Here is a 16352-nt window from a genome sequence, read left to right as displayed (position 1 = left end):
ATCATCAAGACAGTATGGTACTGGCACAAAAACAGACACATAGATCAATGGAACAGAATTGAGAGCCCAGAAATGGACCCTCAACTCTATGGTCAACTTATTTTTGACAAAGCAGGAAAGAATGTCCAATGGCAAAAAGACAGTCTCTTCAACAAATGGTGTTGGGAAAATTGGACAGCCACATGCAGAAGAATGAAACTGGACCATTTCCTTACACCACACACAAAAATAGACTCAAAATGGTTGAAAGACCTAAACGTGAGACAGGAGTCCATCCAAATCCTAAAGGAGAACACAGGTAGCAACCTTTTCGACCTTAGCCGCAGCAACTTCTTCCTAGAAACATCGCCAAAGGCACGGGAAGCCAGGGCAAAAATGAACTATTGGGATTTCATCAAGATAAAAAGCTTCTGCACAGCAAAAGAAACAGTCCACAAAACCAAAAGACAACCGACAGAATGGGAGAAAATATTTGCAAATGACATATCAGATAAAGGGCTAGTATCCAAAATCTATAAAGAACTTATCAAACTCAACACCCAAAGAACAAATAATCCAATCAAGAAATGGGCAGAAGACATGAACAGACATTTCTCCAAAGAAGACATCCAAATGGCCAACAGGCACATGAAAAAGTGCTCAACATCGCTTGGCATCAGGGAAATCCAAATCAAAACCTCCATGAGATACCACCTCACACCCGTCAGAATGGCTAAAATTAACAAGTCAGGGAACGACAGATGTTGGCGGGGATGTGGAGAAAGGGGAACCCTCCTACACTGTTGGTGGGAATGCAAGCTGGTGCAACCCCTCTGGAAAACAGTATGGAGGTTCCTCAAACAGTTGAAATTAGAGCTACCGTTCGATCCAGCAATAGCACTACTGGGTATTTACCACAAAGATACAAATGTAGGGACCCGAAGGGGTACGTGTACCCCAATGTTTATAGCAGCAATGTCCACCATAGCCAAACTGTGGAAAGAGCCAAGATGCCCATCGACAGATGAATGGATAAAGAAGATGTGGTATATATACACAATGGAATATTATGCAGCCATCAAAAGGAATGAGATCTTGCCATTTGCAACGACGTGGATGGAACTGGAGGGTGTTATGCTGAGTGAAATAAGTCAATCAGAGAAAGACATGTATCACATGACCTCACTGATATGAGGAATTCTTAATCTCAGGAAACAAACTGAGTGTTACTGGAGTGGTCGGGGGTGGGAGGGATGGGGTGGCTGGGTGATAGATATTGGGGAGGGTATGTGCTACGGTGAGCGCTGTGAATTGTGCAAGACTGTTGAATCACAGATCTGTACTTCTGAAACAAATAACGCAACATATTTTAAGAAAAAAGAAAAAGAAGAAGATAACAGAAGAGGAAGAAAAGGGGAGTATGTCAGAGGGGGAGACGAACCATGAGAGATGATGGACTCTGAAAAAGAAACTGAGGGTTCTAGAGGGGAGGGGGGTAGGGGGATGGGTTAGCCTGGTGATGGGTATTGAGGAGGGCACGTTCTGCATGGAGCACTGGGTGTTATGAACAAACAATGAATCATGGAACACTGCACCAAAAACTAATGATGTAATATATGGTGATTAACATAACAATAAAAATTAAAAAAAAAAAAAAGCAACAGAATACACATTCTTCCCTAGTGCGCATGGAACATTCTCCCAAATAGATCACATACTGGGTCACAAATCAAGTCTCAACTGGTACCAAAAGACTGGGATCATTCCCTGCATATTTTCAGACCACAATGCTTTGAAACTTGAACTCAATCACAAGAGGAAATTTGGAAAGAACTCAAATACATGGAGACTAAAGAGCATCCTACTAAAGAATGAATGGGTCGGGGCAACTGGGTGGCTCAGACAGTTAAGTGTCTGCCTTTGCCTGGGGTCGTGATCCTGGGATCAAGCCCCACATCGGGTTCCCTGCTGAACAGGGAGCCTGCTTCTCCTTCTCCCTGTGCCTGACGCTCCCCCTCCTTGTACTCTATCTGTCAAAATAAATAAAATCTTAAAAAAAAAAAAAAATGAACGGGTCAACCAGAAAATTAAAGAAGAATTTAAAAAATTCATGGAGGGACACCTGTGTGGCTCAGTCAGATAAGCGTCTGCTTTCAGCTCAGGTCATGATACCAGAGTCCTGGGATTGAGCCCCGGGTTGGGCTTCCCTGCTCAGCAGGGAGCCTGTTTTCCCGTCTCCCTCTGCCCCTCCCCCTGCTTGTGCACATGCATGCTCTCTCTCCCAAATAAATAAATATTTTTTAAAAACTCACTGAAACAAATGAAAATGACAAACAACTGGTCAAAACTTTTGGGATTCAGCAAAGGCGGTCCTAAGAGGGAAGTATATAGCAATACAAGCCTTTCTCAAGAAACAAGAAAGGTCTCAAATACACAACCTAACCCTACACCTAAAGGAGCTGGAGAAAGAACAGCAAATAAAGCCTAAACCCAGCAGAAGAGAATTAATAAAGATTAGAGCAGAAATCAATGAAATAGAAACCAAAAGAACAGTAGAACAGATCAACAAACCAGGAGCTGGTTCATTGAAAGAATTAATAAGACTGACAAATCCATGGCCAAACTTACCAAAAAGAAAACAGAAATGACCCAAATAAATAAATTCATGAATGAAAGAGGAGAGATCACAACCAACACCAAAGAAATAAACAATTATATGAACATATTATGAACAACGATATGTCAACAAATTAGGCAATCAGGAAGAAATAGATGCATTCCTAGAGACATATAAACTAAGAAAACTGAAACAGGAAGAAATAGAAAACATGAACAGACTCATAACCAGCAAGGAAATTGAAGCAATAATCAAAAATCTCTCAAAAAAAAAAAAATCTCTCAACAAACAAGAGTCCAGGACCGGATGGTTTTCCAGGAGAAATCTACCAAAAATTTAAAGAAGAATTAATACCTATTCTTCTGAAGCTGTTTCAAAAAATAGAAATGGAAGGAAAACTTCCAAACTCTATGAGGCCAGCATTACCTTAATCCCAAAACCAGACAAAGATCCCACAGAAAAGGAGAATTACAGACCAATATCCTGATCAATATGGATGCAATAATTCCTACCAAGATAATAGCCAATAGAATCCAACAGTACAATAAAAGGATTATTCACCATAACTAAGTGGGATTTATTCCTGGTCTGCAAGGTTGGTTCAACATCCACAAGTCAATCAACGTGATACGCTACTTTAATAAAAGAAAGAACAAGAACCATATGATCTTCTCAACAGATGCAGAAAAAGCATCTGACAAAGTACAGCGTCCTTTCTTGATTAAAACTCTTCACAGTGTAGGGATAGAGGGAACATACCTCAATATCATAAAAACGATCTACCAAAAGCCCACAGCGAGTATCATTCTCAAGGGGGAAAAACTGAGAGCTTTTCCCCTAAGGTCAGGAACACAGCAGGGATGTCTACTCTCACAACTGCTATTCAACATAGTACTAGAGGTCCTGGCCTCAGCAATCAGACAACAAAAAGAAAAGGAATCCAAATCAGCAAAGAAGTCAAACTCTCACTCTTAGCAGATGACATGATACTCTATGTGGAAAACCCAAAAGACTCCACCCCAAAATTGCTAGAACTCATACAGGAATTCAGTAAAGTGGCAGGATATAAAATCAATGCACAGAGGGGTGCCTGGGTGGCTCAGTCATTAAACGTCATGATCCCAGGGTCCTGGGATCGAGCCCCACATCAGGCTCCCTGCTCTGCAGGAAACCTGTTCTCCCTCTCCCACTCCCCCTGTTTGTGTTCCCTCTCTTGCTGTGTCTCTCTCTGTCAAAAAATAAATAAAATCTTAAAAAAAAAAATCAATGCACAGAAATCAGCTGCATTTCCATACACAAACAATGAAACAGAAAAAAGAGAAATTAAAGAGTAGATCCCACCTACAATTGCACCCAAAACCATAAGATACCTAGGAATAAACATAACCAAAGAGGTAAAGGATCTATACTCTAAAAACAACAGAATATTTATGAAAGAAATTGAGGAAGACACAAAATGGAAAAACGTTCCATGCTCATGGATTGGAAGAATACTGTGAAAATGTCTATGCTACCTAGAACAATCTACACATTTATGCAATCCCTATCAAAATGCCATCAACTTTTTTCAAAGAAATGGAACAAATAATCCTAAGATTTGTATGGAACCAGAAAAGACCCCAAATAGCCAAAGGAATATTGAAAAAGAAAACCAAAGCTGGTAGCATCACAATCCCGGACTTCAAGCTCTATTACAAAGCTGCAATCATCAAGACACTATGGTACTGGCATAAAAACAGATACATAGATCAATGGAACAGAACAGAGAACCCAGAAATGGACCCTAAACTCTATGGTCAACTAATCTTTGACAAAGCAGGAAAGAATGTCCAATGGAAAAAAGTCTCTTCAACAAATGGTGGTGGAGGACAGCCACATGGAAGAACGAAACTGGACCGTTTCCTTACACCACACACAAAAATAGACTCAAAATGAACGATGAAAGCCCTAAATGTGAGACGTGAATTCATCAAAATTCTAGAAGAGAACACAGGCAGCAACCTCTGTGAGCTCAGCTGCAGCAACTTCTTGCTAGACACGTCTCCAAAGGCAAGGGATATAAAGGCAGAAATGAACTACTGGGACTTTATCAAGATAAAAAGCTTCTGCACAGCAAAGGAAATAGGTGACAAAACCAAAAGACAACTGACACAATGAGAGTAGATATTTGCAAATGTCTTAACAGATAAAGGGCTAGTATCTTAAATCTATAAAGAACATATCAAACTCAATACCCAAAGAACAAATAATCCAATCAAGAAATGGGCATGAAAGACATTTTTCCAATGAAGACATACAAATGCTGCCAACAGACAACATGAAAAAGTGCTCAACATCACTTGGCAAACCACAATGAGATACCACCTCACATCAGTCAGAATGGTGAAAATTAAAAGTCAGGAAATGACAGATGATGGGGAGGATGCCGAGAAGGGGGAACCCTCTTACACTGTTGGTGGGAATGCAAGCTGGTGCAGCCACTCTGGAAAACAGTATGGAGGTCCTTCAGAAAGTTAAATGGAACTACCCTATGACCCAGCAATTGCAGTACTAGGGATTTACCCCAAATATACAAATGTAGTGATCTGAAGGGGCACCTGCACCCCAATGATTATAGCAGCAATGTCCACAATAGCCAAACTATGGAAAGAGCCCAGATGTCCATTGACAGATGAATGGATAAAGAAGATGTGCTACATATATATATAATGGAATACTACTCAGCCATCAAAAAAATGAAATCTTGCCATTTGCAACGACGTGGATGGAACTAGAATGTATTATGCTAAGCAAAATACGTCAATCAGAGAAAGACAATTATCATATGATCTCACTCACATGTGGAATTTAAGAAACAAAACAGAGGATCATAGGCGAAGAGAGGGAAAAACGAAACAAGACGAAATCAGAGAGGGCGACAAACCGTAAGAGACTTTTTTTTTTTTTAGATTTTATTTGTTTGACAGAGAGAGACACAGCAAGAGAGGGAACACAAGCAGGGGGAGTGGGAGAGGGAGAAGCAGGCTTCCCGCCGAGCAGGAAGCCTGATGCGGGGCTCGATCCCAGGACCCTGGGATCATGACCTGAGCTGAAGGCAGACGCTTAATGACTGAGCCACCCAGGCGCTCCCATAAGAGACTCTTAACTATAGGAAACAAACTGAGGGTTGCTGGAGGGGAGGTGGGTAGGGAGATGGGGTACTGAGTGAAAGACATTAAGGAGGGCATGTGATGTAATGAGCACTGGGTATTATGTAAGACTGATGAATCACTGACCTCTACCTCTGAAACCAATAATACATTATACGTTAATTAATTAAATTTAACAAAAAAAGACGAAAACTAAGAGAATTTACCTCCATCAGATTGGTACTATAATAAATGTAAAAAAAAATATTTCTTTCAGCACAAGGGAAATGATAACAGAAAGCTGGTTCTTCAGAATGAAATAAAAAGTCCCAGGAAGGTAAATATACCAATAACTTAAGGGCCGGAAAAGGGGGGGTGTGGAGGGTTTGAAGAAGAAATACTAAAGTATTGTAGAGTTTATATCCTACACAGAATTAAAATATGTAACAGCACATCAGGCAGAAGGGGGTAATTGGAAGTACACTGAATTTCTTACAGTGTTCCTGAAGCAGTTAAATACTTTTAAATGAAGACCATGATAAAAACTGACAGTGTAATCTCAGAGCAACCACTAAAACAAGAAAAGTAAACAGAAGAGACATAAATAAAAAGTCAATAGAAGAGACAAAATGGAATACTAAAGAATCCTCAAGTAACCAAAGAAAGGCAGGAAAGGAGTAAAAGAATAAAAAATATATGGAACAAATACCAAGATCAAAGACCTAACAATAAACATACAAAAATTACATTAAGTGTAAAGGTACACTACCTGCCCCAACTAGAAAGCAAAGATTACCAAACTAGATTTTTTATTAAAAAGATTCAACTCTAGGTGCGTCTGGGTGGCTCAGATGGTTAAGCATCTGCCTTCAGCTCAGGTCATGATCTTAGGGTCTTGGGATTGCGCCCTGCGTCAGGCTCCCTGCTCAGCAGTAAGCCTACTTCTCCCTCTCCCTCTACTGCTCCCCCTGCTTGTACTCTCTCACTCTCTCTGTTGAATAAATAAATAAAATATTTTTAAAAAAGACAGTGTAACTATATTAATCTCAAACCAAGCAGACTTAAAGACAGAGAATTACCAGAGATAAAGAGCATTTTAAAATGATAAAAGGACAAATTCATCATGAACACATGACAATCCTAAATGTGTCTGCACCTAATAAAGTTCAAAATACATGGAAAAAATACAAAAGATAAAAACAGCAAACCCTTTAAGAAACCAGAAAGAATACAGAATATTTTTAGACAATCCATCAACTTAACCTAACTGACATTTATAGAACACAACACAACACAACAAAACAGAAGTTCTTCTCACATGCACAGGGAACATTCATTAAGACACACCATATGTATGAGCCATAAATATGGTTCAATAAATTTCAAAAGACTGAAATCACACAGAGTATGTTGTCTGATCAGAACAGTATTTTTTAAAAGATTTACTTATTTGTTTGAGAGAGAGAGAGAAAGAGAGCACATGCATGCTTAAGTCAGGGGACGGGGGAGGCAGAGGGCAAGGGAGAGAGACTCCCCGCTGAGCGCGGAGCCCCATGCAGGGCTCAATCCCTGGGCCCTGAGATCATGACCAGAGCCAAAATTAAGAGTCAGATGCTTAACCGACTGAGCCACCCAGGTGCATTGATGAAAACAGTATTAGATTAGAAAACCATCACAGTAAGAGATCTTAAAAATCCCCAAATGTTGGTAAATTTAAGTCAAAAAATAAACCAGAGGGAAATTTAAAAATATTTAAAGCTTAACTACAATAAAAACACCACATATTTGGGGCACCTGGCTGGCTTAGTCAGTAGAGCATACAACTCTTGATCTCAGGGTCATGAGTTGAAGTCCCACGATGGGTGTAGAGTTTACTTAAAAAAACAAAACACCACAGGGGTGCCTGGGTGGCTCAGTCAGTTATGTACCTGACTCTTGATTTCAACTCAGGTCTTGATCTCAGGGTCATGAGATCAAGCCCCGCATCAGGCTCCCTGCTCAGCGGGGAACCTGCTTCTCCCTCTCCCTCTGCCCGCCACCCCTCCTGCTTGTGCTCTCTCTCTCTCTGTGTCAAATAAATAGGTAAAATCTTAAAAAAAAAAACAAAAACAAAAACAAAAATCCGGAAAGTTTAGAATTTAGCTATAGCAATTCATACAGAAAAATTTATAGTTTTAAAAAAGCCTCTATCCAAAAAGAAGTCAGGAATAAAATTAAGAAACCAGAAAAGGAAGTACAAACTAAACTCAAGGTAAGGAGAAGTAATAAAAATAAAAGTGGAACATTAGCATATCAAAAACATTAATAGATTTGATAAAACCCCTAGCAATACAGATTAGAAAAAAGAAAATACAAATTACCAATCAAGAGAGGACATCACTACAGCTCCACAATAAGGGACCAATGGAAATAACTTGGTGACAATAACATAGGTTACTGAGATGCATTAAAAGCATTCAAAAAAGTTTAATATTAATGATAAAAAAAAAACTCCCAGCAAACCAGGAAGAGAAGGATACTTTCTCAATCTGATCAAGGATATCTACCAAAAAAAAACAAAAACAAAAACAAAAAAAACAAACCAGACTAGTACCATACTTAATGGTACAACACTAAGTAATATCCCCCTAAGAACAGGAACGAAGCAAGGATGTCAACTTTTACTACTTCAATTCAACATAATAGTAAAGGTCCTAGCTGTTGCAATAGGCAATAAAAAGAAATAAAAGGCATAAACACTATAAAGGAAAAAGTAAAACTGTATTTGCAAATGACATAATTATATACGTAGAAAGTCTTAAGGAAATGTACAAAAAAGCTACCAGAACTAATAAGTGAATGTAGCAATGGCACAGGATACAAAGTCAATATGCAAAAAATCAATTCTATTTCTGTTTATTAGCCACAATTTAAAAATTATTTTAAATACCACATGCTAATACCTCCGAAAACATAAAGACTTACAGTGGAAACTATGAAATGCTATAGAAATGAATGGAAAAATATTCCATTTTCAAACACCAGAAACCAAAATACTGTTGAGATGGCATTACTCCCTGAGTTGATCTATACTATAGATTTAATGCAATTCTAGTCAAAAAACTCCAAAGTAGGCTAGGCTTTGTGCATGTGTGTGCGTGTGTGTGTGTATGTGTATCCATGAGCATGTGTGCGCATGTGTGTGTGGAAATAGACAATCTGATTCTAAAATATATACATATACAAGCAAAGGACCTAGAATAGCCAAAACAATTTGAAAAAACAAAGAAATAGGAGGCCTTATGCCACCTGATTTCAAGACATACTTATAGTCATAATAATCAAGACTACGGTATTAGGCAAAAAATTAGACATGAATCAGTGGAAATAAAGAGAATCCAGAACACATATATATGGTCAAATCATTTAACAAAGACGCCAAAGCAACTTAAGATGGGGGGAAAAAATGTCTCCTCAAAAAATGGGTATCAGAAAAACCAGATATCCATATCCAATGGAGGGAAAAAAAATGAACCTCCACCCCTAACTAATACCAATACAAAATATTTCAAGATCACAAACCTACATGTAAAATATAAAACTTTAATGCATCCAGAGAAAAACAATCAAATATCACCTTGACTTAGGGTAACAAAGACTCCCTACTCTGAAAGAGACTAACCATAAAATAGAAATACTGAGTATCATCAAAATTTCAAAATTCTACTCATCAAAAGATACTATTCAGAAAATGAAAAGACAAGCCAGTTTGGAAGAAAACATTCTTAACACTTATTTCTGACAAAAAACTTGCATCTAAAATATATAAAGAACTCCTATAATTTAATGAAAAAAGAAAAACAATTCAGTAAAAAATGGGTAGATTAAACACTTCCATGTACAAAGATATTTGAATGGCCAATAAGCATATTATAAAATGTTCAACACCGATCATTAAAGAAATGCTAATTAAAAGCACAATAACATACCACCACACACCCACTAAAATGGCTAAAATTAAAAAGATAAATAAACAACACCAAATTTTGGTAAAGGTGTGGAGCAACCAAAATTCTCACACATTTGCTGGGGAGAGTAAAATAGTACAACCACTTTGGAAAACAATTTAGCAGTTTCTCATGAAACAAAATATGCACCTACCCTGTGACCCAGTAATTCTACTTCCAGTTATTAAACATATGCCCAACAGGGGGCCTGCGTGGCTCAGTTGGTTAAGCGACTGCCTTCGGCTCAGGTCATGATCCTGGAGTCCCGGGATCGAGTCCCACATCGGGCTCCCTGCTCAGCAGGCAGTCTGCTTCTCCCTCTGACCCTCTTCCCTCTCGTGCTATCTCTCATTCTCTCTCTCTCTCAAATAAATAAACAAAATCTTTAAAAAAAAGTTAAAAAAAAAAAACGTATGCCCAACAGAAAAAGCCTTATACAAGAATGTGCATAGCAATTTTATTTATAATAGCCCAAAAGTGAAAGCAGTCCAGATATATCCATCCACAAGGAGAATGAATTAAAGAAAAAAAACAAAAAACAGTACACTCATACAAAAGAATACTACTTAACAAAAAAAAGAGCAAACTTCCTCTACACAGTACAAGCCAATCTTAAAAAGCATTATCCTGAATCAATGAAGCCAGGAACAAAAGAGTACATACCATATATTCCATTTATATAAGAAAACTATACAGGCAAAACTAATCTGTGGTGAGAGAAACGAGACCTGTGATTGCTTTGGCAGGAGTGGGAGTGTTTGGGAAGGGCCCTAACTTTCTGGGGTGATGGAAATGTTCTATATCTTGATAAAAGTGTAAGTTACACAGATGTCTAGATTTGTCAAACCTGATCAAACTGTGCATTTAAGTTCTGTGAATTTCACTGTGTAAATTACATCTCATTTTTTTTAAGTTATATTTTAAAAAGAAGTTGGTTGAAGTCAATTATAAATTATGTTCCAATCTGGAAAGAAGTGCATACTTAAGAGACAACTCAAAGGTGATATTAAAGTATCTAATAAAATGAAATTTAGTACAATGACATATGACAACTACAAAATCAGATCTGATCTAAACATTCAAATGTATTTAGAACACAAAATAAATAAATTAAAAAGTGTAAAAATGACTTTGGTAAAGTGCACAAGTAAGCCTCACCCACAGTCAGACATATTTGCAATACATGCACCGCTCCTTCTTGTTTCAGAAAGTTCATAAAACGAAATAAGAGATCTTGCTGCTCTCTGATTTGTTTCAATTCTAACTTCAGCACCTTAACACAATACGGGAGAAGAGTAAGTTAAGGCCATATAAACACATGATAAAATTGTTTATATCAAAAATAATATACATTATTGCTAAAAATACTTACAGACGGCTTTTTATTTCTAGGTTCTGCAAATTTCTGCAAGAATGGAACCAAGGGGGAAGGCAGTTCAGTTGCTTTTTCAGGCTTTAAGAAAGAGAATTTATTAATTCAATAAAAGTGCCATGTGCTTTGACAGATATGAATCAAAATTCATACTTAATACTCAATACTCACTGGACTGTCATCTATGAAGATGATAAGCAAATGATTCACAGTATCCTAATGGAAAATAATACACATGGGTCAAAATAATCCCATTACTATATCCTTTTTTTTTTTTAAGATTTTATTTATTTATTTGACAGAGAGAGAGACAGAGAGAGAGGGAACACAAGCAGGCGGAGTAGGAGAGGAAGCAGGCCTCCCATGGACTAGGGAGCCCGATGCGGGGCTCGATCCCAGGACCCTGGGATCATGACCTGAGATGAAGGCAGATCCTTAACGACTGAGCCACCCAGGCGCCCCCCATTACTAATATTCTGCCTAAAATTCTCAAAGCATTTTTCATATTGTGAAAGTTTCTAGAAAAATGAAAAAGCAAATGGAACAGTGGCAAAGCATTTGCACATATGTAACATAGAGGGACTTTAAAAAATCTGCAATGCAGGGGGTGCCTGGGTACCTCAGTCAGTTGAGCATCTGACTCTTGGTTTTGGCTCAGGTCATGATCTCAGGGTTGTGGTATTGAGCCCCATGTTGGGCTCCACACTCAGCAGGGAGTCTGCCTGGGATTCTCTCTCCCTCTCCCTCCGCCCCTGCCCCAGCTCATGCTCACACATTCTCTCTCTCAAATAAATAAATACTTTTTTAAAAAATGTGATGCAGGGTCTCACTTTTTGGAAAGTGGGCAAAGAAAAGTTATTCTGACTTCAGCATTTAAAGTGTTTATAAATTATTCCTGTTGCTTCAAAATCTTATTGGTTCAAAAGTAAAAGTAATTCAAGTGTATATCAATGGATGCATAAATAGCAAAATGTGGTATATAACTACAATGGAATATTATACAGCCTTGATAAGGAACAAAATTCTAATATATGCTACAATGTGGATGAATCTTGGGGACATTATGCTAAGGGAAATAAGGCAGTCACAAAAAGACAATGCATGGACTTATAGGAGGTACCAGAGTAGTCAAATTCATAGAGATAGAAGTATGTTGGTGGTTGCCAGGGGACTGGGGGAAAGAAGAATGGAGAATTATTAATGGGTATAGAATTTCAGTTTTGTAAGATGAAAGAGTTCTAGAGATGCGTAGTAGTGATGGTTGCTCAACAATGAATGTACTTAATACCACTGAACTGTACACATAAAAACATTTAAGATGATAAACTTTATATGTATTTTACCACAAATTAAAACCACTTTTTAAGCCTTACTGGATCAGCTAGGAAATCCAAAGAAGGAAGGAATACCGAACCGGAAAGGATCTCTCTTAAAAGTAAGGTCAGGGATCTGGAAAAACAAACAATATTGCACATATTTAGTGATTTACATCAGTTCTTACCTGGAGATCTTGTTAAAATGCAGACTATGATTCAGTAGGTATGCCCCAAGATTCCTCATTTCTAAAAAGCTCCCAAGTAATGCTCATGCTAGTGGTTCACAGACCATACCTGGATTCCTGAACTGGCTAAAAGAAAGTATTGCTTAAGAGGAAAAAGCATTTCCTTAACAGGAGGGATTTGGGTGAACATTAGAAAACACTCCCCACCTCAGAAAATTTAAAATATTTAATATATTTTAAAATTAATGTTTAAAACTAGTAATACAATTTGTAATTATAATAAATTAACATTATACATTAATCTGTTTAAAATATTTTCATTAAAATATTTTAAATTTTTAAAATTTTTAATAAAAACTTTATGTTATGGGGTGCCTGGGTGGCTCACTAGGTTAAGCATCTGCCTTTGGCTCGTGTAGTGATCCCAAGTTACTGGGATCGAGCCCTAAGTCGGGCTTCCTGCTCAGCGGGGAGCCTGCTCCCTTAGATTATTAGAATAATCTAAACAAATTCCTGCCAGAACAAGGAACAATGGTCTAGATGAATTCTAATTATTCTTGCCAGGTATAACCTTAAAACACAACTTTGGTTTGGTCTGTTTAGTTTTTTGTTTTGTTTTATTTTTAAGATTTTATTTCTCTGACAGAGAGAGACACAGCAACAGAGGGAACACAAGCAGGGAGAGCGGGAGAGGGAGAAGCAGGCTTCCCGCTGAGCAAAGAGCCCAATGCAGCGCTCGATCCCACAGCCCTGGGATAACAACGCGAGCCAAAGGTAGATGCCCAAAGACTGAGCCACCCAGGCGCTCCAGGTCTATTTAGTTTATTCAAAGTGTTTCTGTCAATGAGTCACAATGTTTATGTCTTTAAAATGGAACACCAAGAAATTAACAAAGTATAACGATCTCAAATAAAAAAGCTGATTTATTCATATTTATCTTGATTTCCCAAGATCACCTCCCCCCCCAGCAAAAAAATTCTAAGCAACACAACATATGTTGTGTGTATCACCTAAAATGGCATTTTAATACCTGACAAATTATATTTCTTAAATGAAAATCATCATAGGTTAATCTCAAGTTTTAGTGTACTCCTATCATGATCAAGAATAGCAATATACATATGTCATGGTATGCAAATACTGCTATGACATTTTCTGGACTATTTATACCTGCAGTCTGTTGCTTTAGGAGGCAAAATATAAGGAAAAAGTAGTTCAGTAAGTTTCCTTAAATAGTGTAATTCATCTCTTCGACTCCTCAAAGCCACATGAAGCTCTGGACCATATTCTTCTAAAGCAGCTTGCTGTAAAAACTCTGTATTTTCTACTATAAATAGAGATAAAAAAATAAATATTGAAAGAAGTTAAGTAACATTAAATAACTTCAGTCATTTCCACTAACAAACAGAAAACCATTTATACAGTCATTCCTTTCCTAGCCCTCCCTTCTTTCCAACATGTATTCTACTGGGAAATTTTTCAAAAAGGATATAAAAGAACAATTTTCCTCCTTCCCATAAGTTTTTTAATTTTGCAAAAAATTGATAAAAAGACCTTTTCCCATGGCAAACAAGAATTTTAACTCATATCACTACTTTACAAATGATATTAAACAAAAGCAAATATTTATTTTAAAAAGAGGAGAAAACTACAGAAAACTTCTAGCACATCCCAAGCCATTGTTATCAAATGTTATACCTTGTTCATCCTCTGCAAATACACACACACACACACACACACACACACACACACACACACACACACACACACAAATTGTGTTAAAACTCTTTGTTGTCTGCCAGCAAATTAGACAATCTGGAAGAAATGGATGCATTCTTACAGATGCATAAACTACCAAAACTGAACCAGGAAGAAATGGAAAACCTGAACAGACCCATAACTACTAAGGAAATTGAAGCGGTAATCAAAAATCTCCCAACAAACAAGAGCCCAGGGCCAGATGGCTTCCCAGGGGAATTCTACCAAACATTTAAAGAAGAATTAATACCTACTCTTCTGAAACTGTTCGAAAAAATAGAAATGGAAGGAAAACTTCCAAACTCATTTTATGAGGTCAGAATTACCTTGATCCCAAAACCAAAGAGCCCATCAAAAAGGAGAATTACAGACCAATATCCCTGATGAACACAGATGCAAAAATTCTCACCAAAATACTAGCCCAGAGGATCCAACAGTACATTAAAAGGATTATTCACCACGACCAAGTGGGATTTATTCCTGGGCTGCAAGGTTGGTTCAACGTCCGCAAATCAATCAATGTGATACAATACATTAATAAAAGAAAGAACAAGAACCATATGATACTCTCAATGATGCAGAAAAAGCATCTGAGGGGCGCCTGGGTGGCTCAGTTGTTAAGCGTCTGCATTTGGCCCAGGTCACGATCTCAGGTTCCTGGGGTCAAGCCCCACATTGGGCTCCCTGCTCAGCGGGAAGCCTGCTTCTCCCTCTCCCACTCCCCATGCTTGTGTTCCCCTCTCGCTGTGTTTCTGTCAAATAAATAAGTAAAATTATAAAAAAAAAGAAAACTCCTCACAGTGTAGGGATAGAGGGTACATACCTCAGTATCATAAACGCCATCCATGAAAAACCCACAGTGAGTATCATTCTCAACGGGGAAAAACTGACAGCTTTCCCCCTACGGTCAGGAACACGGCAGGGATATCCACTATCACCACTGCTATTCAACATAGTATTAGAAGTCCTAGTCTCAGCAATCAGACAACAAAAAGAAATAAAAGGCATCGGAATTGGCAAAGAAGAAGTCAAACTCTCATTCTTTGCAGATGATATGATTCTTTACATGGAAAACCTAAAAACTCCACCCCAAACTGCTAGAACTCATACAGGAATTCAGTAAAGTGGCAGGATATAAAATCAATGCACAGAAATCAGTGGCATTCCTATACACCAACAACAAGACAGAAGAGAGAGAAATTAAGGAGTCGATCCCATTTACAATTGCACCCAAAACCGTAAGATACCTAGGAATAAATCTAACAAAAGAGGCAAAGAATCTGTACTCAGAAAACTATAGAATACTCATGAAAGAAACTGAGGAAGACACAAAGAAATGAAAAACTGTTCCATGCTCATGGATTGGAAGAACAAATATTGTGAAAAAGTCTATGAGACCTAGAGCAATCTACACATTTGATGCAATCCCTATCAAAATGCCATCAACTTTTTTCAAAGAAATGGAACAAATAATCCTAAAATTTGTATGGAACCAGAAAAGACCCTGAATAGCCTGAGGAATGTTGAAAAAGAAAAGCAAAGCTGGTGGTATCAAAATTCCAGACTTCAAGCTCTATTACAAAGCTGTCATCATCAAGACAGTATGGTACTGGCACAAAAACAGACACATAGATCAATGGAACAGAATAGAGAGCCCAGAAATGGACCCTCAACTCTATGGTCAACTAATCTTCGACAAAGCAGGAAAGAAGATCCAGTGGAAAAACAACAGTCTCTTCAACAAATGGTGTTGAGAAAACTGGACAGCCACATGCAGAAGAATGAAACTGGACCATTTCCTTACACCACACACAAAAATAGACTCAAAATCGATGAAAGACCTAAATGTGAGACAGGAATCCATCAAAATCATAGAGGAGAACACAGGCAGCAACCTCTTCGACCTCAGCCACAGCAACTTCTTCCTAGAAACACTGCCAAAGGCAAGGGAAGCAAGGGCAAAAATGAACTATTGGGATTTCATCAAGATAAAAAGCTTTTGCACAGCAAA

General features: G+C 37.9%; 1 protein-coding gene across 5 annotated transcripts in view; it reads right to left on the bottom strand.

The window, feature by feature from the left end:
• Positions 1-16352, bottom strand: part of SNX14 (sorting nexin 14) — a 91446-nt gene that overhangs the window by 41093 nt on the left and 34001 nt on the right. For 4 of the 5 annotated variants that reach the window (XM_027601414.2, XM_027601413.2, XM_027601417.2 and 1 more), the window contains exons 8-12: positions 13754-13910; positions 12456-12531; positions 11254-11298; positions 11083-11163; positions 10869-10983 (exon numbers count right to left, since the gene is read on the bottom strand). In XM_027601414.2, coding sequence (XP_027457215.1) covers positions 10869-10983; positions 11083-11163; positions 11254-11298; positions 12456-12531; positions 13754-13910 — 474 coding nt within the window. The remainder of the gene's footprint in view (positions 1-10868; positions 10984-11082; positions 11164-11253; positions 11299-12455; positions 12532-13753; positions 13911-16352) is intronic. The other variant, XM_027601415.2, reaches the window with a different exon arrangement.

The sequence above is a fragment of the Zalophus californianus genome, chromosome 7 (genome assembly GCF_009762305.2).
Source record: "Zalophus californianus isolate mZalCal1 chromosome 7, mZalCal1.pri.v2, whole genome shotgun sequence".
NCBI lineage: Eukaryota > Metazoa > Chordata > Mammalia > Carnivora > Otariidae > Zalophus > Zalophus californianus.
The sequence above is the reverse complement of the archived record's forward strand: the minus strand, read 5'-3'. Positions and strand labels throughout refer to the sequence as shown.